The following is a 25,300-nucleotide window of genomic DNA, read 5'->3' on the forward strand; positions in this document are numbered from 1 at the left end:
ACATTCTGATCGGATACGTAAATGTGTTTCATCAAAATGTGGAATGTCCTCATCCCAATCAACTATCTCTGCATCCATTTCAAAGCACGAATGAACCGCTTTATCAGTAAATGGCGAGATGACCCATGGCCAATAATGGAATGAAAGGCGGCGATGAGTTCCTCAAGAGAAGAACGAATCTTTGCTCGTCAAGTCCTTGGGTCGAAAGTCTAAGCCTCGTCAAAGGAGAAATTGCTGTTGATAGCGCAGGCGTGAGTAAGAGATATCCTAAATGCTTGATTTGTGTTTTGCGAAATGAAAACGACGATTGAGGAGCTGAGTTTTGGTCGATTATATATATGTTGTTGGCAACCCCACTTTTGGGGTGCCATTTACACCAGAAGGATGCGATGTAATTGCACCAAGGACAGATATTGTTGGGTGATAGAGTGGCTGTGATGTGGCTGGTAATGCTGCTTGTATGTGTATCAAACAGTAGAATGAAGTACATCGGTCAGTAACCAAAAATGCTTCTTATCGAGAGACGAGAAAGAAGTCAATCTTCTTTACTCATCGTCCTCTTCCTCATCTGCTCGAGTATACATACCAAAGCTGGCTGTCTTGTGCTCGCACGCGAACTCAAGATACCCTCCTCCTCGTGGACGCATACATACCCAATCACCAATGTCGCGAGGTTCATGCTCGTGGCTATTCGTGCCAGTCGTACACTCAACTATACAACTTCCGGTTTCCTCGCATGTTTCTGGATCGCATATATCACGGTAACAGATCCAGGAGGGCTTCCCGTAAGCCTTGAAAGGGTCAATCCCGATTCGGCATTGACCTACTGCCCGCTGCGCACCGTTTGCATACTCCAGGAGCAATCCTTCACAATATCCATTCTTGCGGTTGTAATAGACATCAGCACGAGTGATATTTTTCGCTGGAACTTCAGTGTTGGTACAGCGCAGACGGGAGGGATCCTTATCGTCTTTGTGGTAGCGAGGCAATGACAATAAGGATTCGCTCTCAAAGTTATGCTCGGTAACTATGCCGAGTAAACCTCCTACTCGCTTAGTTGGTACGTTATGAACAAGCACAGATGGCTCATTGCCTGATACATTGTCAGTATCAGTATAACATTGGTAAGGGCCAAAGAGGAAGGTCCCTGTGAGTTTGGTGCATATCTACTGGTGTGAGAAACATTGTCAAGAGATTAGATGATACGAAAACTTACCTCTATATGTCTTTGCCAGGCATCCCCCACGCCGATCCGAAGGAGGCTATCAGTACTGGATATAGGGATGTACGTCCATATCATATGGTCTTGTTCATGTCGAGAGAAATGTTGTATAGTTGGTGCTGCAACTGGTGAGTTCGCTGTGTGGGAGTGAACTGCCATTATGAAACCTCTCAGAAAGAAGAAGGTAAGTCCTGTGGTACTGAGGAGATCGACAGTGCGGTATCGGATGGAACCTGGACGATCCGGCCTCGGTAACATTTTCAATCCTCTCACGGGAGGGCTAGGTGTGTCACAGAATTGGAAGTCTCGAGAGTCATGAGGATTCTCGATGAATGCTCGCCCAAACTTGTTTAGTGTTAATAAAGGTTCCCATGAGTCAAGAGACTACTAACCTTTGAAGAAATGAAAGAGCTATTTGCTTGTCCTTGTGTAAAGGAAACGTATGCGCAAGTGTTGGACCGAATGTGGTTATACTCTGGCCAAACTTGTAACCTTTGGATCTCCTTCAAGCCAAGGCAGTCAACAGTAAGTCTGACGATGAATAACTCTGATTCACTCTCATCACAAGCAGCATCCATCCCTTGCACTCCACGTTTCCAAGCTTTCACTGCTGCCAGAGAGAAGCGAGTAGCATCTTGTTCAGGCTAGAAGGGGTTTTTGAAAGGGCCGTGACATCTCCTCAGCAGTGCTTTGAATGAGAGAATACCGCCAGAGGAGATTACTGGGAATATAGGACCTGACCATTTGGAGCACTTCTTGCGGCAAAGACGCCAGACCTGGGATGCAAATGGCCTCGGCAACTGGTCCTCCTATTGACACCAACGTCGTATCAGTGAGATCAAGTCGAGGCTTGCGCTGGGGAGGTCGGTGTCGCCATGGGAACTTCCATGCTGAAGCGACCCATATAGGGTCCATGGCACCTTCCCGATGATAAGATTGCTGAAACACACGATAGCAATTCGTATGTATTATCACAGATAGATGAGCCATATCGCACATCTTGCATTGAAGACGTTGACACAGGGTCAACTCGTCTACCGATTTAATGGCTTCCCGAGACTTTGGAAATCGGAACTTCTTCGTCAAATATAAGGGGCTGAGACAATCCTCGTTCCCCAGCACTATAACTCCGACGTTAGATCGACAGAACCGTGGAAGAATATAGAGCGGTTTTCTATTCTCACAGGCCACAGTCCACTCGTTGGCATGAATAATTTGATCGCAAAGTCCGCATTCTGGCGTGATGTAGACATGTCCTTTTGTCTTGGCGCTCAAATCATTCATTCTATCCAAGTACATCACCTCTTCTATGCTACTAGGACTGTCCATCGTGTCTAGATTAATGTTCGTGTTGTTGCAACCAGCCTCTTATCTTCGAGACGATGAATTATAAAAGAAAGATAGAAATTATCTACTCTTGACTGATGCCGGGAAGTAAGGCACAGTGTTAGGGAGATGATCAACTGAGGTTAGTACCAATTGGATGTTCTTTTATGGAAAGCCGTAACAGCTAGGTAACTGCTGACATCCTGAAGGTACCTACCCACGAAGTAGTCCTTCCCTGTCACAACACAGCCACAAACAGCAGCCACAAGCCCCTATTAATGATAATGATAAACTCAGATCAAGCAAGCCATAAGATTTAAAAGATTTCTTTTGTGATATTACACTAAAATCCTGTTATTTAAGAATTGCAGGCTTTCCGTTACTATCCTCTATCTGAGAGTTTACGATGAGATCAGCAGGCTGTATACATAAGAGGACTGTGCGGATCCCACATTACAGGCTCATGGAGACATGGACCGCAGAGGTTGGTCACGACGGGGGTAGAGACAGTCTCCTTAGCTAATAAGTTGATCGGTCTGGCAGGGAGCTGAGGCAACTTTATAAGTCCATCTCTATGAGTATTGTCCTTGATGTCTGCTCATCATGCATAATCTCTAAGACCTATCCTTACGCAGGGTTTTCCCACGGGACTAAGCCATTATATGGTTGGCAGATCGTCGACTTGCAACTTAATAGCCAAGCTGAATGTAGCTGGAGATGGAACACAACTAGATCTCAATCATCAAAACTGGCATAACTTATCCCCTGTCATCAATACTGGCCCACGCTTTAGGTGGAAAATCATGCTTTTAATAGTAATGCCAACCCCTATGAAGTCTGACATGTATCTTCGTTTACATCCTGTCGCTCCATATTCTTGCCTGCTGCCATCCGACTCAAGCCTCCTTCTGCTCACTAGCGTTCTGCTGCTCACTCTGACCCTGAAGGCCGAGGTGGTATGCGTGGATGATCGAGTCTGCGTCGTCGATGGCAAGTGGGCGAACGAAAGAAAGACCTCTGTTAGCTCCTCAACACTAAAAATGCAAAAATACTGAACAGGGGATGGTTGCTCACTATCGGCCATTTGCTTGATCTTGGCGGTACTATTTCGGACATGTCAGTCAACTTCATCCAGTAGCTTCAGTTTCTCTCTCAAGCTCATGAACGTACACTTCCTTGATTTGGTCATCAGTTTCAAAGCCGCCAGGTCCATCCAGACCCAATTGAGAACTAAGACGAGTTAGTCGTTTTACCCATGCGGAAACATCACCGATACCCATTGAGGCACGATTTGGGAACTGGGGGAAACAAACATTCTGCCCTTGACGGCGTTCCATCCGGTGATTCTTGAGGTAATGTTGACATAACGAGTCACTACGAAGTTAGTTGGCTTTTATTCAAGCCTAAAGGGGAAAGGGGTAGGATCATACATCCAAACAGCGCAGGGTCAATAATCTATCATCTGTTAGCAATTTCACCACCATTAGTAAAAGAAGACAAGAGTTACCTCGTAAGTAGAGGGGTTCGCCAGAATAGCTACGAAAAGTCAGTTCTGGGCCAAAGGAAGGTAAATTACAGCTCTATCCATACCCTTGGCGTGAATACCGGCCTTGTGCGTGAAAGCCTGCGCGCGTTAGCTATTGCGGACGAAAGCGGGACTTGGAGGAGCGTACACAGAAGCCAGTGATGGGATTGTTGAAAGGGATGTTGACTTGAACGACACTTGCAACATACTCCTCAATCTCCTTGAGCTTGGGAAGCTTGTAGTGTGTCTTGGTGTACTCTGGTGCAGTCACGACCATGCGAGCCATCAATGCACCCCTGAAGTAAGTTGTTAGTTGAATTCAGCGGTGCTGCTGTTGTCACGATGCTTACAATGGAGTGATTCCGTTTCCTACGAGGTCTCAAGTCAGTGACAGTTATTTCGACGTTGATTAACACACTCACGTTCACCGATACCAAGAACTGATGTATCAACGTGCGTAGCTCCTCCTTCAAGGGCGGTGACAGCGTTCCTAAACAGAGTGTAAGCCGGAGACTATTGCTCAATCGTGCCAAAGGGCTATCTTACGCAACTGCGCAGCCAGTATCGTCGTGGAAATGTGTCTCTATAGATGTGTTAGTGGAGCAGCGTGTGTATGAGAGAGGGTGACATGCCGATGTCACATCCGACCACGCCTGGGCATTGTTAGCTCTTGTATCTTGAATCCCGTCGCTGACTATCGTCTACTTGCCTCGGAGCGTTCGGACGAGATCGTAGACCATTCGTGGGGTAGCGCCTCCCACAGTATCAGCAATGCCAACGCGGTTCACACCAGCCTTGTCACTAAAGAGAGTCAGCAAATGCTGCTTTGCTGTGATGTAGACGCTCCAACATACACAGCCTTATAGAGGGCAAGGATGTCGACGAGATCGGATCGGAAAGAATCTTCGGACGAGAAACGGACTTCAACTCCTTGCCTGTTGCAGCTTAGTACCATATTCGCTTGTAGACAGCTCATAGAGCGACTTACGACTTGACATATTCGATAACCTCAATGGCTGTCTTCTGGATCATTTCCATACTCTTACCATGTGAATACTCACGCAAAAAGGACGAGGTACCGATGACTAAATCAACACCGTCCACTCCGCATTCCTATTTTTGTGTTATGAAGCTATCGTGACCGGACGTTTGAGCTCGACTTACCACCGCGCGCTTGGCATCATCCACTAACGAGGTGTTAGCATGAGAATTGACCTCGATCAGGAGGTGAGTTGTGAAGAAGGGTACCGACTGTTACATCGCACATGTGTTAGGATCTTGGCCTATATTATAATGTTAGCAATAATGTCAACAATTCTCATTAACAGTAGTTACTGACCTTAAGGCCAAGCGAGCAAATGTGCTTGCAGTCATCATATGAGGCTTGTGAGCTGACTGGGCTTGTGAGCTCAATGTAGTCAACACCGAAGTCGCTTTTTGGTTCTGCTATTAGTAACGAGATCATTCAATGGCTAACCTTGGGGAGGACGAGTGCATACCTGAGCATGGTCGCAATCTTGACCTTGTTCTCTCTTGTGAAGAACGCATTGCTGAATTGCTCTCCCTCACGAAGAGTAGACTCAATGATCCTTTATTCGTCAGATTGAACACTTGCACAGTGGTAGAATGGACTCACTTGTATCTGTTGGTGTTGCTCAGGAAGTCCTGGACCTGGCTGTAGACCGATGTTGCTGGGTTATTGGCATTCTGGGCTGGGTGCGGGGCAGCCCCGACTGATCCATTCTCGGTACCACACATTGTGCAGGATTAGATGATTGCAGGCTTCTATTTAGCTTTCTTCTGAAGTTGTGAGGTCGATAGACAGGCAATCGACGTTATGGATGTGGAGGATTATTCGTGATAAATATTGGAGGTGGGGAGGCCAAAAGGCTAGAAGTTGCCGGTTCCGCTCATGAGTCAGCCAGGGTCTCGCTTGAATTGGTGCGCGGGGAACCGCTAATTAAGCCAATTGGAAATCTCCTTTTACAGCAAGCTTTTCTTTGCAATGACGTACAGAAAGTTGCCCCGCCAAACCTTGCTCCGAAGTCGCTTCAGCACTTCAATTATCCGGCACTTACTTCTAAAACGAATGTCAATCTTCTATTTTATAGTAACACGCCACAAGCAGAATATTAACGGTGCACTATTAAATGAGAGTTTTCAACATTGCATATTTACTTTATATCAGTTTGGTTGGCGTTCAATGGGCCTAAAGTCATAACTCGATCTATTAAATCAGGTACATATACACATGGTGAGGCACGTGATCAATCGCATACAAGAACAGAAAAAGTGAAATCAGTAAAGAAAAACAGTGATCTACATAGTAAACTGTGGGGAATCTGTTGTATCATAAAGTTTTTACTTGGTAAACCGGAATAGCAGGGATACAATCATCATTGCTTGGAAGCATATCCTGATAGCCTCCAGTTGCAAGAAACCCATGAAGAATCTCCAAGTCATAGCCCCCAAATCCTCTCTAAATCCCCAGGTTAGAAAGATTTTGTCTCCCAATATCTTTTTTTTTTTCTTTTTCTTTTTTTTCCGGAAGTTTGCGTGTTACGTCATGTACGTCCATGTGGCTGACTGTATATCGAGGCTGCGTAGATGCTTCTAACTGTTAGCCTACTTAGTACCTCTTAAAACTGATACGATCGTCTCAAAGAAGATACCTTGTACGTTTTAGTTGTATGGCAGAGCTTTCCCGGATGTTGTAGTGTAGTATTGATCAGGACCTCGCAATGTACATCAAGAATCCGAAATTCAAATAGTTGATGAAAAGCAAGAGAAAACTCATTGGCTCGAACCACGAGATCTGACCGCGATCGCAGCGAGCTTCGGATCTGTTCGGTATATCCCAGGATAATCATACTACCTGCTAACAGGAACCTCTAATGCTATCTCGAGAGCTGAAAAGTCCCGGTTTCTTTGCTTCTGCTGCCATTCTTGGCTAAGTCAGCAAACGCAGCGGTCTGGGAGCATCCCATTGTAGCGTGGGCGTGAATACTGTAGAGTTTGTGTCGAAAAAAGAAAAAGGTGAGGCTATTAGTACCACCAAAGCGGATAGTACGAAGAATGGACGTCAGTCTTCGGCGAAATACACGTGCAGTCGGTGTTCACTATGAGGCAACTGGCCTCTGGCTACTTCGGATAACCCCCAACACAAAACACCAAGAACGGGCAGTAGATGTTGGTGAGGGTCTTCACTTCGTTGTTCTATGCCGGCTACTTCATATACTGTGGTCACGTCCTCCGGCTCCCGTCCATCAACATCGCTATGAGGATGATGTGAAATAGTATATACAGGAGGGATTTGGCTTCCATTTCCATGTGATGATCTGTAGACTTGGATCCAGAATCCAACGAGCACTTCCATACTTGTGACCTCGGCAGCATGGATTTCATCTCTACCAGATTTGGCAATATTGGAAGCGCAGTGAGCAGCCATGGCTTGCTTGGTTGAGCCTTAGGAACCTCAGTGCTCAAAGACACATGGAAGACTCATGAAGGACAGCAAAGCTCTCCGACTGCGAACCGGGCATTTCATATTAAGAACCCGACCAGAACATCAACCATGAAACGTAGGATCTGAAGGATTATCGAAGTATAGCCGTGCTTTTCGGATATTCTCCTCTGAGCCAAGAGACGAATTTTGGTATGGGTAGGTATATCTTAGATCTATAAAGCCGCTGGAACCGTCTTCAGAGGCCTGAATCGCGAGTCCTTGAATGGTACAAAACTGCAAGAGCGGGCTAGCTGCTGAGTATTCTGCAACTGTCTAGATCGTCTTTGGAGTAAATCTGGCCGATTGGGAGCAGCCGAGTGCATCTGAGACAGCCGAACCGGATATCTTATGGTGTTCTGGTTCAAGACATAAACGATAAACACTGTGGCTCTTCCATAGCATTTTCCCAAGGCATCTGCCAAACAGTTAGGACAGGTGTGGTTAATCGAAATTGAACAAGTGTCAATCAACTAATCTAGGGACCTAGGTAGCTGCCATAAACAATCTCAGGAGGGTGCTTCTTTCTGGCGCATGTTTAAGGTAGGACCTACATTGGGTTTAATGACCTGAAAATACGACCTGGCCTACAATAATTCATTCCTTCTTCTCCTTCTTCTAGCGAGTTTCCATGACCAGGGCAAGGTGGTCCTTGCGTTGCCTGACCGCTGTCCCTGGGTCAGTGCTACCTTCTAGAAAGATCACAGCTAGGAACCCTGCGTGGGTGGCCTCAAAACTTTTAGAGACCCTGTCTCAGACAACCGATACTGAAAAGAATTACATATTTGCTTGTGATTCAGCAATTCTTTTGGCAATTGATGCAGGTCGCCCTACAAGGCTGCAGTTTTCCCATGACAATCGCTGCATGTTTTCTGCAGACTGATCTGATGGGGATACTGACAGCCCGCAGACGTGAAACACCATGACGAAACGTTTCACAAAATGATTCCGCAGAGCTTTCTATCTATTACATATTGCAGGGATCTCCCTCCGACAAGCTGCCGCATCTGGCATTGACATTGGCATGGCGATGCGAACGTGCCTGAATGGAGCTGCAAATTATCAAGCCGTGTATCTATTTTCAGCCACAGGCAACGCTAACTGTCGCAGCATCTGCATGACAAGAGGCCAATGCAAAAGGGAAGCTCTTGACAAAACACTCATCAAATGACAGTACTGTACAGTACAGATGGTATCACGACATGTATCAAACTTCTCAAACCGAACTCCCACGGCCAAGTTTCCTCGCAGCTTGCCGAGGCAAATGACGGCCATATCGGATATACCACCAAAATCATGGTCTTCTGACCGATAACACAACATGGCTGGCCCCTTTCCCGGCAGGCTGGAGGCTGGCTGCACGGATCCGACGATCAGGATCGACATATACGTAGCAGAGGGGGGAAATGATGACGGCAGAAAACGACCGCTACTAACCCTAAAAGACCATGGTTCACCGTCAACCACGGCTTCGTCAAACTGATGGGACATTTTTAATTAGCTAGGTATTGGTCATGCATGGATTACTGTATGGAATCAAGAGCAGCAAGCTATCGGGTCGCTTCCGCAGCATCAGCTCTCACGCAGGTTGTTTTTGGTCAGATTATTTTACCCCTGCCAAACATCAAAGAAAGGTACCAGTGAACCGTTAAGCGCCCTGTGCGCGCTCGGTCATCTGCGCTTGGTGCCGCTCGCTAGTGAGGATGAGAAGACCATCACCGGGGTCCTTGAAAGGGTTTGGTCAAGGTCCATGACGAGCAGCAACAGCACATCGCATCCCACTGAAGCTTTATCGAAGCATCCACCGAAGCGCCTCAACGCACTGACCCTCAGGTTTCTTCCCAACAGCAGCTCCGGGGCTGGCTTCCGTTTCACTTTGTGATGGGATGTCCACTGCCCTAAGGCGCCACTAACTTAGTTACAGGGCAATAAGTTGCTAAGGTAGCTGGTACTGCTACTATCTTAGCTACATGCGCTTGTGCCAAGGTACCGGCACCACCACGAGGGCAGCCCAGGGCATCTCAGTTTATCAACAGTCGCATCATTGCGAGAGTCAATTTCTGTGCCGCTCGGTGATTAACCAAAGTTTGACTCTCGAAACCGTTCTTTTCCCGTTGAATTGCTTGCATTACCGATGCTTGCTTGCTTGCTTTTGGCTTGCTCATATTTCTCCACTCAAAGCTTCACTTTCACAGGGGCCCTTGTTCTTTTGCTCGTTTCTTACACGCTCCTTCACCGTGTGTGACGGCACTGCCCGCCCGCCCAGCTAAATCAGTATAGTATAGTACCTACAGTGCTGTATGGAGGTACTTACCTACCCCACACCAAGCTTTCCTTGTGCGTGTGAGTGGGCGTGTCGAATGCAAGAGGGGCCTTCTGTGTCGTGGTCGTGCTCTTGAGTGGGCGTCGTTCATGTGGCGGCCAGAACTGGCACTGGAATCCATCTTTTCCCATGCGGATCTATCTATCTCCTACTGTACATGCTCCTTGACTTGACCTGGCTTGACCTCCCTCAACCGATTTCCTCTTCGAGCTTCGCCAATTGCCACTCTCACAATAGCTTCCTTGTTGCTTCTTGACAGCTCCCCACCAGCTTTCTTCTTCTTTAACCTCTCCCCGTGAGCATCAGATAAGCTTCGTTTCTTGGCTTCCGCTCAAGCTTTGGTAAGTCCCAACACGAGTCTCCATTCTTTGTCTGCCATCCGTCATCGCTCACACTCCTTGAAAGCCACCTTCGATCTATCCACGCGATCATTCTTGACGTTCAGCATCTACGCCTTTACCTACACAACAGCTCGCTCCTTGTTCTCGTGTTACGAAAAAGATCCAAACCGCCGCCTTGGAACCCTGTGCGACTTCCACCTTGACATTCGGTCTGTGACTGCAGCTTTTACGCCCTCTACCTATCACGGGGCCCACGGATAGAGCCTGGGTTTCAGTACAAGCCTTTTGTGCGTCCATATTTCAAGCCCCTGTCGGCAAAACGATTGCACGAAAGCGATCATCTTATTCTCCTCAAGGATTGCTTCTCAACGTCACACCGGAGCATGACTGGACCTTGATCCACTCTCCAAGTTTCACTTGACATTTCCGCGTCATAAGCTGAGAAATACAAAGCCAGGAACAAAGAACAAAGGTCAAGAAACTGTCACCCTCAGCTGCGGCGGCGGCTCGAGAGCTTGCTGGAGGGGAGGCAATTGTCCTCGTCGTTGCGATTCCGCTGACTTCTAGCAACACCGCTCTGCCAAACCTGGAACCATGAGGCGAGGTCGTTCACCAAGCTCGCCATCGCCTTATAGGGCTTTGGCTCATCATCAGCAGGCCTCGGCTGCTGCGACATCCTCAGACTCCATTTCATTGATTCGGTCTTTCAATGTCGAAACAAACCCAACGCGGCCAGTGCGGCCTTCGCCGCTCACAGCATCGCTTATCCGAGACATGCCGCTAGATCTGGTTGACCGCATCAGGTCCTTCCCTCTCTTTATGTCAGCTCCGGAAGAGTTTCTTGTTGCTATAGGAAATCACCTGAAGCCTCAAATCCAAAGCCCCAATGACCACATCGTGACGGAAGGAGACGAAGCCAAGGCAATGTATTGGTTGGTTCGAGGAGTAGTTGCTGTCACTTCGCGTGACGGTGAGGCGGTCTATGCTGAGCTCAATCCCGGTTCGTTCTTTGGAGAAATCGGTGTTTTGATGCAGATGCCTCGAACAGCTACTATTGTAGCGCGTACGAAGTGTCTGTTGCTAGTGCTTAAGAAAGAGGATTTACATGCCGTGATACCCAAATTCCCAGAAATGGAGAAGGCGATCCGGGAAGAGGCACAGGAACGCTTGAACCTCCTGAAAAAGAAGCGGCAAGAAAGTGGAAGATTGGTCAAATCCCCTCAGGGAGACTTCAGCGCTCGAGAACCCGCTCCTGGAGAGGTTTCTACTGGAGAAAGGGGCGCTATCAAGGACGGTGCGGTCGTCAACAACAAGAAAAGAAAGTCCCCAAGCCCTGGAATCATGGAGGACCCAGCTGCTGGTAGTGCGATTGGAAGCGGTCAAATCAATATTCGAACAACACTTAAGGAGTTACCGCTCTTCTCTACACTTCCTGCAGATATTCTGCATTTCTTGGGATTGAGTGTTCAACCGAAATCCTATACCCCGTTTACAGATATCGTTCGGCAAGGCTTACCAGGAAACGAAATTTTCTTCATTGTTCGTGGCGAGGCGGAGGTTATTCACGATGAGCCAGTTTACGACGATAACATTCAGAACAAGGCCAAGGCTATCCCAAAACGGCCTCGATTGAAGGCTGGTCAATATTTCGGCGAAGTTGCAAGTCTTGGATTGTCGCGTGGTCGAACAGCCACTGTAAGATCTATCACTTCGGTGGAATGTATCATGATCACAGGCGATGTCCTCGACGAGTTCTGGAGACGCTGCCCTTCAGACATCCTGAAACAGGTTAAAGAAACTGCACGATTGCGATATCAGAAACAGAGCGACGATGTTGTTATGGTTGATGTTGATGTTAAGGAAAAGGTCAACAAATCTGACCCGCCTACACCTACAACACCAACACGAGCATCCCTCCCTGACCTCACCTTCACTACCCCGTCCAAGCCTGGGTCTCCAGCGAAAGATGATACAAGCAACATAGCACCTAAGGACCCCGATCCGTTCTTGAGTGTGAACATGGAGAATATCCGAAATCGAAGACGACATTCGTTGGCACCTCCAGTGCCTCCAACAGACAGCTCTACCCCAACGACCAACGGTGCGAGGTCTCGCCTCTCAGAAGTAACTCCTATCAAATTTGCGTTTTCTGATGCTTCAGCTGACGACGATGACGTCCCGGCAAAGCGAGTACGGACGACTCTGCCCACCCGACCAATCACAATGAGCAAACCAGTGCTCTCAGATGAGATCCTGATTTACATCTTCAAGCACGTGGATATAGGAGAGCTGTTTCGACTACGCCTTGTTAGCACACACTGGCGTAAGCTCCTGACTACATCCCCCAAAGTTTGCCAGGATGTCGACCTCTCAATTTACAACCGTAAGGTTACTGACGAAGTCCTGATCAAGGTGCTTGCTCCCTTCATTGGCACTCGCGCTCTGTCCATCGACCTGAATAATTGCTTTCACATAACGGATGAAGGGTTTGGAGCTTTATGGCGCAGTTGCGGCAAAAATGTTAAGAAGTGGAAGATGAAGTCGGTTTGGGATGTTTCCGCGAACCAAATTTTGGAGATGAGCGAGAACGCAAAGGGATTAGAAGAAGTTGACTGGAGCAACTGCCGCAAGGTCGGTGATAATCTTCTAGGCCGCGTTGTTGGCTGGGTTGTACCCGATCCACCACCTTCGAAATCAGTCGTTATCTCAAGTTCTGCAGCTCGATCGCGAAGCAAGCAGCAGCAACAGAAGCATGCCGCACAGCACGTTCTGCCACCAGGTACAGTAGTTGGGTGCCCGAAACTCAAACGCCTCAATCTCTCCTATTGCAAGCACATCACAGATCGTTCCATGGCTCATTTAGCAGCACACGCTTCGAACCGTATCGAGTCGCTGTCCCTCACGCGTTGCACATCGATTACAGATGCAGGGTTTCAATCATGGGCGCCATTCCGGTTTGAAAAGCTATCTAGGCTGTGCCTAGCTGATTGCACATATCTCTCGGACAACGCTGTCGTTGCCTTGGTTAACTCAGCCAAGAACCTTACACATCTGGACCTATCGTTCTGCTGTGCACTCTCTGACACGGCGACAGAGGTTGTCGCTCTCCGTCTGCCAAAGTTGCGGGAGCTGCGATTGGCGTTCTGCGGAAGTGCGGTTAGCGATGGAAGTTTGGAAAGCGTGGCGCTCCACTTGAACGATTTGGAAGCCCTCAGTGTTCGTGGCTGCGTGCGTGTCACTGGCCGAGGCGTCGAAAATGTCCTCAACGGCTGCGGGCGACTGAACTGGATGGATGTCAGTCAATGCCGTAACTTGGAGTCATGGATCCGAGCCGGTGGTGTTTCGAACTGGGGGTTTGATGACCGCGTTGGTCAACGTTCTACGGAGCCCACGTCAAGCGAAACCTCTGGACAGGGACAATCAGAGGATGATGGTCCTGCGCCCAAGGCCATGAGCGTTGCTATGCTCACATCGCAGAACTTTATGCCACGATCTGCGTTTGGATACAGAGCCAAGAGAGCACGACGACCCGTGCGGTTCGTCATCGAGAAAGGGTTTGGAAGTTTACGGTAAGAAAGGACGGCGTCTTGGGGAACACTTTTTGAGGAAATGATTGGGAATTGAGTGGGAATGGAAAGCATTGGATCTATGTTGCGCAGCATAGGCGTCAAAGTCGTGGAGCATTTGCCATTACCGCATATCAAGTCTCGTGCGATGTAACGCACATTTGGGTAGAGAGAAAGCATGATGCAAGGGGGTGAATGCTGGGTGAAAGGATGCTTAGTAGATACCCTTGATGGAGGCGTTGATATCCTTCATAATAATATTGGAATTGAAAAGAAACAGCCGAAAATAGAAGAGGCTAGAAAGAAGCTAACGTCAACGTAGCTGTGATGTAACTATTCCCATAGCGTAACACCAGTAAATCCGACGGCGCCTGGAGTTTAGAGCCCGTAGCCGCCGAGTGATGACCAACTGAGTCACTGAGAGGCGCCGGTTCTTTCCACAATATTCCACCGGCACAGCCACGTGATGTCGGATTTTAGGTAGGCTCCACACCCGGAACCAACGTCATGCTTTCTTTTACTGGGGACTTATAATACTCTCGATTCCCCGTCCCCGCTTCAACCTTTTCCTTTGTAAACGACTGCACATCGCATTCTCTCCCAACACCTGCATCGCCAGAACGACGATGTCCTTCACAATGACTGTCCGCCAGGGCCCTGCGCGACTTGCGCAGAGGCTTCCTGAGCTCTCAAAGACTGCTTTCCGCAACACCGCATCCGTCCGAAGCTTCCACGTTCAGTCCAAGCCTACAGCCAACTTCTTCACATCGCGCGTCACATCCGCAGCCACCCGCAATGCTTTCCAACGAACAAGCCGCGCTGGCGGTCGATCTTATAACCAGCAAGCTGCGGGAGCTGCCACAGCGCCCCAATCGACAAGCCGACGACTCTTGGTTGGAGGTGCCATCTTTGGTGGTACGCTTGTTGCCATCAATGCTGTCTTTAACCGGGAGACCCGTGAGGATGGTGGCATGCCCGTTTACGAGCGCGAATACCTGAACAACACTTTCCTGCACACTGGTCTCGGAATTGGCATCATTGGATTGACGGCTCGACAAATGGTTCAGACCGGCTTCGTTTACCGAATCATGGTTACTAACCCTTGGGTTGTTGGAATTGGTGGTCTCGCTCTCAGCTTCGCCACCATGATTGGAACTCGATCTATCAGCCCTGACAAGTAAGTTGTTGAATTCAATCAATGCCAAAGTTGAAGCATTTTACTAACAATGCCCAGCTACATCCCTAAGTACGCCCTCTGGACCGCTTTTAACGCCACTCAGGCTGCCTTTGTCGCCCCTCTCCTCGCCTTCGTCCCTCCTGCTCTCCTTGGACGTGCCGGTCTCTACACCATCGCCATGATGGGTGGTCTTGCTGTTGTCGGTGCCACTGCTAAGCAGGAGAAGTACCTCTACATTGGTGGTCCTCTCCTGGCTGGTGCCGCCATCGTCGCTGCTTCTGGTCTCGCCCCTCTCGTCATCCCCGCCACCGCTATCCGAACCCTAGCCTTCACTGAGAGCATCTGGTTGTACGGTGGTCTTGCTGTCTTTGGTGGTTTCACTCTGTACGATGTCCAGAAGGTCCTCCACCACGCTCGCCTCGCCCAGGCTGGTGTCATCCGCCGTGACCCCGTCAATGAGAGTATCTCTCTTGAGCTTGACTTCCTCAACATCTTCATCCGCATGGTTCAGATCCTGATGATGCAGCAGAACCGACGCAAGTAAGCGATTGGTGATAGAGTTGCATAGAACTAGCGCTGTGGGCGTTTGTATTATTTTTTAGCAAAAGGATTATTACTCGGATGGAGGATAATAAACTCCTCTCCTGTTTTCTGTTGTAACCGGTCTACAAGTGGATGGATTTTCTAATTTCTTAATTTCAGGATTAGCAAATAAGAAGAAAAAAACTTCAAATATTCAGAGTGGGGTGAATTTCAAATGTTTCATATTGTGACTAGGTATATGTTGAATTTCTGTCCTCTCATTGCCTCATTCCAAGTTAAGTTTCCTGATATCATTGGTGCCATTTCCATCCGTCTGCTAAGCCAAAATGCAAACATCCCCAAGTATTTATTCGAGAGGTGGGAACGGCCTCAAAAAGTGGCTCGGGCACTCATAGCCAGAAGGGTTATTGTGGAGGTAGAGTTGGTGATACTCCTCAGCAGTCCACCACTTTCCGGCGGGCGCAATCTCAGTAACGATGCCGCCCTTCCACCATTGCTTGTTGGCCTTCTCTGTGACCTCGCGCGCGATCTTTTCTTGCTCCTCGTTGTGGAAGTAAATAGCAGAGCGGTACTGGGGGCCGGTATCGGGACCCTGGCGGTTCAGCGTCGTGGGGTCGTGCGTCTTGTAGAAGAATTCTAGGAGTTGTGCGTATGAGACCTTTGTAGGGTCAAAGATGATTTGCGCGGCCTCAGCGTCTATGATTGTTAGTGATATTCTAATGCGAAAGATGAGGATTGCGACGTACGGCCTGTCTTTCCACCGCAGACGGCGCGGTAGCTAGGGTTTTCAAGATCACCACCAATGTATCCAACCTTTGCATCGATCAGACCCTTGTCGGCAAAGTGTCTGCGATACAAATGCTCTGTTCCCCAGAAACATCCCGCTGCGACGGTGCAGCGCTGAGCGCCCTCTGGGATGACAGATGCAGCGGATTGATCGGGAGCGATTGAGAGCCGTGTAGATTGTGTGAAGGGGCGAGCGAGACGCGCCAAGAAGGGAGGAAGGTAGGACATTTTTGCAGCTAACAGAGATGAATGCGACTGTGTTGTTCTGTGTATGGAAGTGAAGCTATCGAGGGAATCGCATTGATATTTGAATGTTTTTTCGGGCTGTCGGTCAATGTGAATGACAAATCCTTACAAGGGGAAGCTAAGGTGTGGCGGGGGTTATAGGAGCTGCGTCACCGAAGACGTAGATGACGATTGGATTTCGCAGAGCTCTGCTTCCTCTTTTGGGAAGGTGGCGTGGATGCGGTTTAGTTCAAGGGTCTTTTCTTTTGCCCCGCGGTTTTCATTAGCGAGTTATGGCATATGGAATCAGCGGTTGAGGCTGTGTTTTAGTGCTTGATTATTGAACAGATTTACTGTAACGGGGTGAGCTACAGGGCTGTGAACTATTTGAAATAGGTAATTCTGCTTATAGGCCTGTTGATGTGTAAGTTGCCGGCTTATGTTGGCTGTGCATACGCTTCTTATACGCTCAAGTACAGATATCAGTGCTTGTTAGTGAGAGGCTATCTCGGCTATATTTGTGGATTTCATTATTACCGCTATTCTTCGATATAGGCGCCCTATGCACTCAGGGCATGCTGGCATGTAGCTAATGCCTGCAAACCCTCTCACACGTGCTAACAAGGATAACTGCCGTTATTATGCCACGCATATATATAAACAATTCCTAGCATATCAAATGCAATAGAAATACGATAAGGTAAAAATAATATTGGGTCGATTAACTTTCGGAAGTCACCGTCCGTTGAATTGCGGAGTTTAAACTCTCGTCTCGTCTTCCCCGCCGACTCGGCCGACCTCGGTTTCCCAGTCGGACATAGCATAGTTTATACTTACATTGACTATATATCATCCCCAAAACCCTCTATAACCTATTCAATTAATTATACATACTCAATATCTTCATCATGGCTTCACCAAACCTTGCTCAACGCATTCCTCCCGACTCATGGGACTCACACATGCACATTGTCGACGTGGAGAACTACACCCTTGATGCTTCAGCCAAATACCGTCCTACATCTCACACACTGGACCAAGCCCTCGCCTTTGAAACTGGCGTTGGGCTTCAAAACATAGTCCTTGTTCAACCATCTATCTATGGGCTCGATAACTCGTGTCTGCTTGATGGTCTTCGCGCCCTAGGTACTGAGCGTGGACGAGGTGTTGTTGCCATTGACCCTGAGGTTGTCAATGAAGAGGAGTTGCGTTCATGGCATGGACTGGGTGTGCGTGGAGTGAGACTAAATATTCTCTCAAATGAACTTGCGATTGATGCGGCCGAGTTGGAGAGGCAGTTGATGCTTTACGCTGATGCTGTAAGGCCTCTGGGATGGGTTGTTCAGGTCTACGTCCCTATGGATATGGTCACTCTCCTTGAACCTATCATTCCGAAGCTCAATGTCAAGTTCTGCATAGACCATCTTGGACAGCCGCCTCTGAACAAATACGCAGGTGCAGACCCATATGATATACCAGGCTTCACATCCCTCATCAATTTACTCAAGAACGGCCAGACGTATGTCAAGCTGTCAGCTGCTTACCGGATGAGCACACTCCCTGACTACAGCGATTTGGATCCCATCGCTAAGGAGGTCATTCGAGTCGCTGGAAAGACTCATGTTGTTTTTGCAACCGACTGGCCTCACACAAGGTTTGAGGGATTGGATATCAAGCCCTGGATGGAGAGAGTGCTGAGTTGGTGCGGTGATGATGAGCATCTCAAAGAGCGGCTGTTCAGAGGGAATGCCGAAGATTTATGGGATGTTCAGAGGCCATCGGGGAAGGCGGACCAGTGATTGAAATCAGTTATGGCTTGGGGTTGAGCTCGATATAACAGTAAGGGGGGATTTCATTCATGGTGTTCAAAGCTGATTTCGTTCCTTCTACCATGGACATGTGTACTTGTTAATATTTTCGTTTATGTATTCATATCATATCTGCCTATTATTCATCTGTCGATCATTCTGCCGTTGCATTGCGATACCTGAAACGTCAAGAACGATTTCCAAAATGGGCACAACCAGTCCAACGGCCGTTCTACACAGAGCGCGAGATTACACAGGCAATCAGGCCATGACTCCATGTTCCAGCATGAAGTTTATGGTTGAAAGTATAACTTCGATAACATCTTCTCCGAGTAGCGCCGAGCAGGGTTCGGCGTGCGGACTCGGCAGATGCGGCTATATGACGCTAAGTCGACTTCGATATCCTGATGTGAGAGCTCGTAGTCAAGACTGTCGGTGCATGTTTGGCCGCTTCTCTCGGTGTGCTCTTTGCTACTGCGTGAATCAAGATCTGAGGTTCATTGAGTGCGCCCGATGCACTGGTACCTGGCCGAGAAGTTGATATTTTTCAGTCCATTTGAGTTTCCCGGTTTCGAATCCGCATCAGTTTCTTGATCTTGATAGATCCTGCTGTCATTGACGTTGATCAAATCGGTTTTAGTATATTCCAGTATGCTTCTGCCACAGCATCCTCGATCAACCGAAATTCTGAGGGTTGTTTCCTGACTCGTAGATAGCGCCCACCCGTACACTCAAGGGCTCAAACGATGATAAAGCCTCGAAAACTCCACGGTCAACGGCCATTGCATTCGGGTTCATATTGTCAGCCCACGGTGTCTGGAACAGCTGCTCCGGCTCGTAAGGCGATTGCTGTGCAGGTATCTCAAATGAAGCCGGGTAAACAGTCTCGGTAATCGGTATGTCTGTAGGCATCTGAACATCTGGCATAGGCTGAGGCATAGGCGGAGGAGGCTGTTGTTGTGGTGTACTAAATCCTGGATCAAGCCCAAGATTCGCCATCTCTCGGGTGATCAAATCCAAAGCACTTGAGATGACTGTGTGGTGTGTTAGAGCTTGTATAGCCATGGACTTGAGCTACTTACCTGGATTAACGGTTTTGGCCTGATGTAAGGCTCGTACGCAGAAGCTCAGCTTGCGAACTGCTTGTTGGTCCTCGGGGGTAGCTTGGACCTGCAAAAGAAAAATTGTGGCCGCGATATACACACTGTATGAAAGTGATAGAACGCAGTGGCTGATGGTAAATGTTCTGCAGAAAAGATCGAAGATGGCTATAATAGATGTTGCAGATGTGACGCATTCCACGAGATGGTTTTGCATCGGATGAGGGCCTTCATCCTCTGGGTATACCTGCCAGGTGAGCATCGGCCTGAACAGGAGGATTCTGAACGTATGGTACAAGGCACTTAATCAGGTTAGCTAGCGCTTTTCAGAAATGACAAACTGGTACTCACTTCATGGTGACAATGTGTGACGGAGGTGCCAGCTCAGGCATGGCGGAGAGCTCGATCTTGAGATGAGGAGGGAGTTGTTCCCACCATAGTCTCATGGCAGGGTCTTGAGTCTGTAGACACTCTTGCATCTCTGCCTCGGTATTCTCCAGTAATGGATCATACATGTGAATGAGAATCTCATTAAAGATGACCGATAATCGGCAAGCACTCATGAAACAGGAAGTTGAGTGAGCTGTCGCAGGAGGATACTTCCAATCTGATCCATGAGGAGAGTCGAAGGGGACCCAGAGCTCATTCTCAGCCGAGTCGTCCACTAGAAACTATGAGTAACTTGTTTGCTAAATAGTTCCACAGCTAGACTTACTGATAATCTGGGGTGGGGACACCTGTGTATGTTGCAGTGAAGGCGAACGACCGAGGTATAGGCTGATAATCTTATCCCAGAAATAGCAACTCCAGTAAAGTCGATGTCGAATCTCGACCTCTTCATCAGTCAAATGGACGGATCCTGGATATCTCTGTCCATCAACACAAATGCCCAAATGATCAATGAGACGGAACGCTATGCCACTATAAATCCAGGCCTGTGTTGTGTTGCCATGACCACATTCTCCTGCGCTAAGTAGTAGCAGTGTCTGAACAGTTGGGATAGTGCAAACACCTCTACTTAGTTCGTCGAAAAGCATGCTTCGGGCGTGTTTTGCAAAGACAGCCCCTCCATCATATGACTGATCCAGCAGTTGTTTGGTGGAAGGGTCACTTTTACCCCAGCGGATAGAATGTGAGAGCATAGCATTCAAAAGAGTGTGAGAATAGTACGGTCCCATGGATTGCATGTCACCTGCGAGTGTTAGTTACTGCTTACATAATGTCAAGGTGAAGCATACGAGTGAATGCAGGCCTGTAGATAAAGTTGAAAAGAGGCTGAATCCAGCACCAATGCACGTTCAGAAGGTATTGAAACGGTTCCTTTGTGGTGTAAGTTGAGACTCATGAGACTGCAGATTACACGAAAACCTACTGGAATGTCAGACAGGTTTTCCATCGCTCGCTGATGCCATGCATTGTTGACCAATCGCTCTCTCCTATGAGCATCTGAGTCAATGGATGATATCGAGTCTGGCTTATGCTTGTGAGGGTCACTGGGAAGATTGAAGAGACTAGTCGGTCCGTGGTAAGTAATGCCACCCTTGTCATCGATCTTGAGGCCCATGAAGCTCCTCGTCATTGCATGCTCGTCTGGATGGCGATTCAAGTCATGGCCGTTCCAGACCCCAGGACTCGAATGATTTGAGGCGGCCACTGAGGGAGGAGATTTGATAGCAGCGAGTTGGTCTTCCAATTCTTTGATGCGTTCCTCAAGGCGTTGGGTGTAAGACAGAGTCGGGTTTCTATGACACGTGAGCAATTGCTCAGAAAATAATGAGGCCGAGGTGAGTCCCACAGTTTGTAAATACAGTCATCGCTTCTAGCAGCACAGCGATTGCAAATCGGTTGCTCGCCGCCGCATTTGACCTAAAGGCTATCAGTACAGGTTTATGGGTGAAGTAGTGATTGTGTTGACCTTGCGTCTACGGCACGGCTCACAAGAGAATGCGCTCTTCTTTGTGGCTTTGACCGACGACATGATGTGCCACAAAGTCTGATGAGTTTCTCGTCCAGGTCAGTTCCGGTATCGTAATTAAATCGGCAAGAGTCGTCAGAGGCAGAGAGTGAGCCCCGCGTTGGACATTGAAACCCCACCTAGAACTTGGGCCGGGTCTGTCCGATGATGAAGCTGTAGATTATTGCGCCGAGGGACAGCATAAAGACAGTGAAGGTGGTTTTCTCCTTTAGGGGTAAAAACAAGGCACAGTAGATAAAAGCCCGACTAGGACGAGAATTCTCCGCCTTGTGACTGTTTCGAGTCAAAGGTAAAGTAAAGGTAAAGTACACGGAGCCGATGCTGCGTTGGGCCGGGGCAAGACTGTCGGGAGGCCCCAGCTCGGAGGGACAAGTGGGGGCGGGTTCTAGGCCTGTCAGGCCTGACCAGACTCTGTGTAAGAGAGGTCAGGTCCTCTAATCAATTGATGAGATATACTGAATTGTATTGAACGTTATTGTAAGCAGTCAAATGTAAAGGGCAAGGATTGATCAGGCATATCCCCTTGGAAACCTCAGGACTAACTACAAGATGATCACGTGGGTCATGTGCTCTTTGGGATGGCTGTTCCAGAGGTAGGCGCAGCCAACGGTATAGGGCGGTCCAGCGCTGGATGTCCTGTAACTTGGGCCTCTTCAGTCGTCATAACCTGGAAGATCGACAGTCTCTGAGACCAATTTGTTCTTATTTGCAACTATATGGCCAAGACTTATTACTGGATTTCGAGTTCTCTTAAATGTATCATATGCTTTTGATTTATTTTCGTATATCAAGCTAAATGACATACGAGGCGAAACCGGAACCGGAACACTTTACATATGGAGCTCCGCAGCCATTCCCAGATACCGAGGAACTGGCTACGGCATCTGATAAAGCATTATCTCGGTATATATGGAGCACTGAATACCTTGCTTATTGTCTCGCTACTCATTCAACTCCTTTTCAATCACTAATTATTATCTCATTCAATGTTGCTTCATCTACATCACGTATCCTTTCCTCCAGACCATAATTGACAACCTCGGTCGAACGGACCCGATAATATCCACTTTGCGGCGGAAGAGAAGCATCGATGCCCGGTGCAGTGGATGCTCTAGTTACAACCAGATCTCATGACTCCAATGCTATAGAGTCAATTCGAGCCTAACCTGGCGTTACATCACGAAGAACCGTGCCCTCTGATGAATACATATCACCCGATTACTCTCTCATGTCACAGTCTAACATTGTTACATCGACTACAACATCCGTCCAGACTCGGGACAACTGCTCCTATATTCTGGCCTTTACCTGTCATACCTGCAGTTATAGTTGCACATGCATCTTCTCAGTTGATATGTTGCCTCTCACTAACACAACTTCTATGTATGTCCTGGCCGCCAAGCACTGCATGTGATCTTTTATATGAGCATCGATGCATACATATGCGAAACTGTCACATCACATAACTTGGCCAACAAGCTCTATAACATTGAGCCAAGCACTCGAGAATAATTCTGTGCATCATAGAACTGACTCTTCTAATCTTAACTTGATAAACTATTAATTGGTTGTGTAGGTGGGACTAAAATGTACTTAATGCGTCTCTGCAGCTGAGATGTTGTCAGCGGTCAAAGACTTTTCCCTCAACTTTCGCTATTCTTCAAAAGATTCCAAAGCATTGAGACTAATAGCACAATGCCAATCTTGAACTATAGAGTAATCAGAATTATTCTCATGGAATGTCTATCATTAACGGCGCTTGTTGCCGTGCTATTTCCATATCTGCAACAAGGATCATCCATCGAGCGGCACAGCGGGGCACAGTAATCAGTGATCAGCACTCACTTTACCCCTGCTTCAACTTCAAATTAACAACCTCTCAACTTCATCGCAAAATAAGCACAAAATGTCAACCGAAAGATCTCTCTTCAAGACCGTGGTCTATGGCCTATGGTCGTTTCAATTTGGCTTCCTCTTAATCGCAGAAACATACCAGCTTCTCGTGGACTCATTCTCCCCCCGCCTCCTTCTTTTGCTTCTCCCGTTCACATTTGAGCTGTTTCTCCTTTTCACCACAGCTTCCCGCATACCCATTCTAGCACCATGGACCAAACGTTTCCACCGGTTCTTCTATGAAACGAGAGATTGGGCTATGGTTCTCCCAGTCTTGAGTATCCTCTGGATCTTTGGCGTTTTAATGGTTGCCGGCCTGGTCTTTACAGACCTCATTGGTTCAGGTAGAGGACCCATCAACAGAACTCTGGTATTCATACAATCATACCTTGGGTTTGTTGTTTATATCGTTTACATCGGGGGTATTATATCCTTTATCCCACTGCCGTTTTGGGCAGCTTTCGTTGGTTTCCAGGCTTGTATGCGGGTAAAGAATCTTAGAAGCCCTGAGGAGGAAGAGACGATGGGATTGACGACCAAGGACGACGACGACGACGACGAGTGGAACGACTTTCAAGATAATCGAGGTAACTGAGCTACACTACACTTAGGAAGCCCAGATGTATTATTGAAACTGTATGTACTCCGAAACTCATGCTAGAAGTCCTCGTTTAATCATGCATCCTCCTCGTATACTCCAATTTCCCCTCCATTCCTTTCCCAAAAACATCCATTAGAAATTCATCGTCGTGCTACATACACTGACTCGATGTAGTAGTGAATGGTTCAACACATAGATCCAGCCTTGTGTCAGAGCCCGCTGTACCATGACAGAATGTAACGGAACTCATAATCTTGTACTGCTCACACAGTCATACAGCCAGTGCTGGACATGTGGTTTGAGCAGCCCCGATCGCCGGGAACAACTTAGGCATTGCTCATCTGACCATCGATGACGCTATCGTTTCGTGGGGCAACACCATGGTCCTTGGGCTCAAGAGTGTCGGTCTGGGAGTGAGAGATGGGCTCCTTCTCGTGATGGCCGAAGAAGTGATGCTTGCTACCCCTCTCCAAATCATCATCATCCTGGCCAGGATTGGCAGTCTGATACTCGAGCACCTTAAAGATCTTGTAGCAGCCGAAGGCCAGGAAAGAGCCCATGAAGGGACCGAGGTAGTAGATCCAATCATACCCATGGAAACCAGCGATAACTGAAGGGCCCAAGGATCGAGCAGGGTTGATGGATGTGCCAGTCCAGTTTGTCAGACAGATGTGGGCGATGAAGACAGAGATACCAATGCCGACGGGGGCAAGATGTGTGCTGCGGTGCTTCTCAACGGCAAGGAAGTAAACAGTCAAGACAAGTTGGGCAGTGAGGAACATCTCCAGGAAAACACCCTGAGCAATGCTCGTACCATTGCCGAGAGAATTTGTGACGAGGAGAGGTCCGGGGATGAGACCGTCGGTAACTCCCGCAGCGGCGATAGCGGCAACGAGTTGTGTAGGAATAATAGCAAGGGCATGAAGAGGTGGTACAGCACCGACGAGGACCAGACCAAGAGTTACCTAAAGAAGAAAAAAGAATGAGCATGTGAGTCAATCAAGCAAGTCGGTGCGAGTGTCACTTACAGCCGGGTTGAACATGCCACCACTAACACGATAGAAGATCCAGACATTGACGGCGAGAGCGGTACCGAAAGAAGCAGCAATGTACATCAACGAGAAGGGCTCCAAGGGGGCAGTAGAATTGGTAGGGTTATTGGTCACGAGGGCAGTTTGGGCTCCGATGAAAGAGAGAAGAAGAAACATGAAGGTTCCGCAGAATTCTCCGAGGACGATGACGATGGCGTTTCTCACGCGGTTGGGGATGGGACTGCCTGCTCTGCGATCTGCTACGGCTTCCTCAGTGGGCAAGCCAGACATGCCCGTGTCGGCACGAGTGAATTGAACCATTGTGACTTGATTTCCAAGTGGTTTTGGTGATGTGT

At 48.2% G+C, this 25,300-nt stretch overlaps 8 protein-coding genes across 8 annotated transcripts; 3 read left to right on the forward strand and 5 right to left on the reverse strand.

Moving 5' to 3' along the window:
* Window positions 1-545: 545 nt before the first annotated feature.
* Window positions 546-2,137, reverse strand: FOBCDRAFT_313492 (uncharacterized protein; the record flags this gene model as incomplete). The annotated part of the gene is made up of 4 exons (XM_059611956.1): window positions 546-1,166; window positions 1,217-1,567; window positions 1,615-1,866; window positions 1,964-2,137. 4 exons carry the CDS (start codon window positions 2,135-2,137, stop codon window positions 546-548), a joined length of 1,398 nt encoding a protein of 465 aa, XP_059466548.1.
* Window positions 2,138-3,444: 1,307 nt separating this feature from the next.
* FOBCDRAFT_313493 (uncharacterized protein) lies at window positions 3,445-5,975 on the reverse strand (the record flags this gene model as incomplete). The annotated part of the gene is made up of 19 exons (XM_059611957.1): window positions 5,710-5,975; window positions 5,573-5,662; window positions 5,413-5,506; window positions 5,326-5,356; window positions 5,238-5,260; window positions 5,062-5,186; window positions 4,928-5,008; window positions 4,799-4,874; window positions 4,620-4,726; window positions 4,496-4,563; window positions 4,424-4,442; window positions 4,222-4,369; window positions 4,139-4,172; window positions 4,056-4,084; window positions 3,979-4,003; window positions 3,862-3,922; window positions 3,719-3,778; window positions 3,601-3,651; window positions 3,445-3,565 (listed from the first exon to the last, which is right to left on the reverse strand). Exons 1-19 carry the CDS (start codon window positions 5,829-5,831, stop codon window positions 3,445-3,447), a joined length of 1,365 nt encoding a protein of 454 aa, XP_059463774.1. The 5' UTR covers window positions 5,832-5,975.
* Window positions 5,976-10,833: 4,858 nt separating this feature from the next.
* On the forward strand, window positions 10,834-15,526 carry FOBCDRAFT_124345 (uncharacterized protein; the record flags this gene model as incomplete). Its single annotated transcript, XM_031180739.3, has 3 exons — window positions 10,834-13,770; window positions 14,459-14,982; window positions 15,040-15,526. The coding sequence occupies 3 exons, from the start codon at window positions 10,834-10,836 to the stop codon at window positions 15,524-15,526; spliced, it is 3,948 nt and encodes a 1,315-aa protein (XP_031041507.3).
* A 199-nt stretch (window positions 15,527-15,725) lies between these two features.
* On the reverse strand, window positions 15,726-16,641 carry FOBCDRAFT_736 (peptide methionine sulfoxide reductase MsrA). The gene is made up of 2 exons (XM_031180740.3): window positions 16,272-16,641; window positions 15,726-16,221 (listed from the first exon to the last, which is right to left on the reverse strand). The coding sequence occupies exons 1-2, from the start codon at window positions 16,537-16,539 to the stop codon at window positions 15,872-15,874; spliced, it is 618 nt and encodes a 205-aa protein (XP_031041508.1). The 5' UTR covers window positions 16,540-16,641; the 3' UTR covers window positions 15,726-15,871.
* A 723-nt stretch (window positions 16,642-17,364) lies between these two features.
* On the forward strand, window positions 17,365-18,444 carry FOBCDRAFT_210226 (uncharacterized protein). Its single transcript, XM_031180743.3, has one exon. It carries the CDS (start codon window positions 17,445-17,447, stop codon window positions 18,333-18,335), a length of 891 nt encoding a protein of 296 aa, XP_031041511.2. The 5' UTR covers window positions 17,365-17,444; the 3' UTR covers window positions 18,336-18,444.
* Window positions 18,445-18,952: 508 nt separating this feature from the next.
* FOBCDRAFT_748 (fungal-specific transcription factor domain-containing protein) lies at window positions 18,953-21,614 on the reverse strand. Its single transcript, XM_031180741.3, has 8 exons — window positions 21,360-21,614; window positions 21,240-21,310; window positions 20,817-21,186; window positions 20,683-20,764; window positions 20,160-20,636; window positions 19,796-20,108; window positions 19,427-19,746; window positions 18,953-19,378 (listed from the first exon to the last, which is right to left on the reverse strand). The coding sequence occupies exons 1-8, from the start codon at window positions 21,420-21,422 to the stop codon at window positions 19,020-19,022; spliced, it is 2,055 nt and encodes a 684-aa protein (XP_031041509.1). The 5' UTR covers window positions 21,423-21,614; the 3' UTR covers window positions 18,953-19,019.
* Window positions 21,615-23,297: 1,683 nt separating this feature from the next.
* FOBCDRAFT_755 (uncharacterized protein) lies at window positions 23,298-24,143 on the forward strand. The gene is made up of 2 exons (XM_031180745.3): window positions 23,298-23,948; window positions 24,088-24,143. Exon 1 carries the CDS (start codon window positions 23,326-23,328, stop codon window positions 23,905-23,907), a length of 582 nt encoding a protein of 193 aa, XP_031041513.2. The 5' UTR covers window positions 23,298-23,325; the 3' UTR covers window positions 23,908-23,948; window positions 24,088-24,143.
* A 96-nt stretch (window positions 24,144-24,239) lies between these two features.
* Window positions 24,240-25,265, reverse strand: FOBCDRAFT_266679 (aquaporin-like protein; the record flags this gene model as incomplete). The annotated part of the gene is made up of 2 exons (XM_031180749.2): window positions 24,240-24,878; window positions 24,942-25,265. The coding sequence occupies 2 exons, from the start codon at window positions 25,263-25,265 to the stop codon at window positions 24,240-24,242; spliced, it is 963 nt and encodes a 320-aa protein (XP_031041517.2).
* Window positions 25,266-25,300: the final 35 nt, after the last annotated feature.

Source organism: Fusarium oxysporum, chromosome I, assembly GCF_013085055.1.
Source record: "Fusarium oxysporum Fo47 chromosome I, complete sequence".
Lineage (NCBI taxonomy): Eukaryota > Fungi > Ascomycota > Sordariomycetes > Hypocreales > Nectriaceae > Fusarium > Fusarium oxysporum.